Raw genomic sequence first — 2,618 nt, 5'->3', positions numbered from 1 at the left:
ACACACTAACACACACACTAACACACAGACTAACACACACTAACACACACACATACACACACACACACTAACACACACACTAACACACACACACACACACACACACACACACACACACACACACTAACACACACTGAAAAAGCCCCAAAATGGAATGTGATGAAGGAAGGTCAGTTTTGATTGACAGCTGATCTCTGTGCGGAGCAGAAACGTCACCACGACGAACTTTGATCAACAAACATGGAGACAAAAGAAGTTAAAGATTTACACACAGAATCTAAATCACTGCTTTTAATGACTCGAGTCTATTTGAGTTTACAGAACTCAGCTGTGGAATCATACCAATTAACCCTAACTCCAGCATAGAGAGGCTGAGTGAAGGTGGTCTGGACTCTGTGGAGGAGAGTCATGGTGTCAGAGACGCTGTAGAAGGACAGAACACCTGTACTGTGATCCAGGTACACTCCTACTCTGGAGGACACAGGACCTGACACTCGAGTCTCGATTCTGTTGTAACGAAAGATATATCTGTTTCTATAACAATATAATGACCAAGATTTTTCATTGGATCCAAATCCACATTCATCTGAGCGTCCTGCTCTGCTGATATTCTTGTATGCGACTGCTACACCAACTGCTCCTCCCACCTTCACCGCCACATCCACCTCCCAGTAACAACGTCGAGTCAAACTCTTTCTACTCAGGACCTGAGCACAATAAGTGAATCTGTCTTTGTGATAAGAATAATCCTGATCTTCTCTCAGTTTTTTTACTTTTCTGTTTCCCTCAGATAATAACAGATATCTGTTTGCTGTGTTTGGATTCAGTGTGATTTCCTGTGAATATTTTAAGAAGTCAGCTCTGGTCTCTGGTCGCAGTAAAACATCCACTTGAGACACAATCTGTAGAATCTCTGTCTCTGTCTCACTCAGAATGTCCTGTAGTCGACCTCCGACCTGTGACACAGCTGCTGTCACGTCCTCAAAGTCCCTCAGAGGACGGATCCTGATGCTGGATGAGTGTGTAGATTCACTGAGTGGTGACAGTGAGGGGTAGTTGTGTAGAAGCTGGTTGTGATCCTCTGTGTCTGAGAGCTGCTTCAGTTCATGGTCTTTCCTCTTCAGCTCAGTGATCTCCTGCTCCAGTCTCTCCTGAAGCTCTCTGACTCGACTCAGTTCAGTTTCCTGCTGGGATCTGATCTGCTGCTCCACATCAGAGCTTCTTTTGTCCAGCAGACGGATCATCTCAGTGAAGATCTTCTCACTGTTCCTCACTGCTTTATCAGCAGAGCCATTGACGGCCTCCTTCTCCTTTTGAAGCAGCTTCACGTCTTTCTCTGTGTCCTGGACTCTCTGCTGGATTGTTTGTCTCCTCAGCCCGAGCTCTCTCTGCCTCTCAGTCCTTTCTGCTGCAGCTGACACTGTGTCGTGGTCTTTATGTTCCTCCACAGAGCAGAGATAACAGATACACTGCTGATCAGTGAGGCAGAACATCTCCATCACCTCATAGTGACGAGAGCAGATGTTCTCCTGGAGCTTCTCTGAGGGCTCCACCAGCTTGTGCTTCTTCAATGGAGCTGACTGAAGATGAGGCTGGAGGTGTTTTTCACAATAAGAGTCCAAACCATCCAAACAGGACTTGAGAGCTTTCCGTTTTCTTCCAGTGCAGAAATCAGAGGCCACATCTTCAGGTCCAGCATAGCAGTGATCAGCAGGAGCAGCTTGGAGTCCAGTCTTCTTCAGCTCCTCCACTATAGCAGCTAACATGGTGTTTGTCTCCAGGACAGGCCTCGGTGTGAAGGTCTGTCCACACTGTGGACAGCTGTAGCTTCCTCTCTCCTCCTCTTTGTCCCAGTGGGTGTTAATACAGCTCTTACAGTAGCTGTGTCCACAGACAGTAGTCACCGGATCCTTCAGTAGATCCTCACAGATCCAACAGCAGAACCTTTCTCTGTCCAGGTGATTTTCTTGCTGCTCCATTTCAGCTGCTGCCAGAGACTGAAGAACAGATTCACTTCCTCTGAACAGAAACAGATCTCTGCTCCTATCTCTCTCCTTCACTTCCTCTTTTCCCACGTTTTAACGAACTATTGAAAAGATCAACAGTATGGTCCTTCCTCTCCTCAGCAGTGTGGTCAAACTGTTTGAAGGCAGCTACACTGATTAAAGGCAGCTACCTCTAATCTAACTGTTTAAAGGTAAGGCATTGATAGTAAATAAAAGGAAAACAAATTGACAAATTGAGCTGCTCAGGCTTGGACTCTGATCATGAGACAGAAGTTTGGTGGTGATAGGACAAGGCACAGTGGAGTTGTGACAATATCGTCTCCTTTGGCGAAGGATGAACTTTCGCCGCACATCAATGTTTACACGGTTTGAGGAACTGTCGCAATTCTGACCTTGATCCAATGAGTTGACTGAGCTGTTTTGCACCCAGGAGCAGTTCATCAATGTATAAAACATGTCACTTCCTGTAACCAGCAGGTGGCGTTGCAATTTTAAACCATGGTTTGTGTGTAGATGTCATCAAGTCGGGACTCTTGTCTTACTTGTCTCGTTTGGACCCGATTGGACAAAATATGTCTGAGATACAGAACATCGTGTTTTGATGGCGTGCCA

The 2,618-nt window shown here is 46.0% G+C and overlaps 1 protein-coding gene across 1 annotated transcript; it reads right to left on the bottom strand.

The window, feature by feature from the left end:
* Positions 1–305: 305 nt before the first annotated feature.
* Positions 306–1,979, bottom strand: LOC133012332 (tripartite motif-containing protein 16-like). The gene has a single exon (XM_061080307.1). The coding sequence runs from the start codon at positions 1,977–1,979 to the stop codon at positions 306–308; it is 1,674 nt and encodes a 557-aa protein (XP_060936290.1).
* Positions 1,980–2,618: the final 639 nt, after the last annotated feature.

Source organism: Limanda limanda, chromosome 10 (assembly GCF_963576545.1).
Source record: "Limanda limanda chromosome 10, fLimLim1.1, whole genome shotgun sequence".
Classification (NCBI taxonomy): domain Eukaryota; kingdom Metazoa; phylum Chordata; class Actinopteri; order Pleuronectiformes; family Pleuronectidae; genus Limanda; species Limanda limanda.
This window is presented reverse-complemented; position numbering and strand designations above follow the sequence as displayed.

Excerpts from the sequence above, each read along its gene's own strand:
- LOC133012332 (XM_061080307.1), bottom strand. The coding sequence starts at position 1,979 with ATGGAGCAGCAAGAAAATCACCTGGACAGAGAAAGGTTCTGCTGTTGG.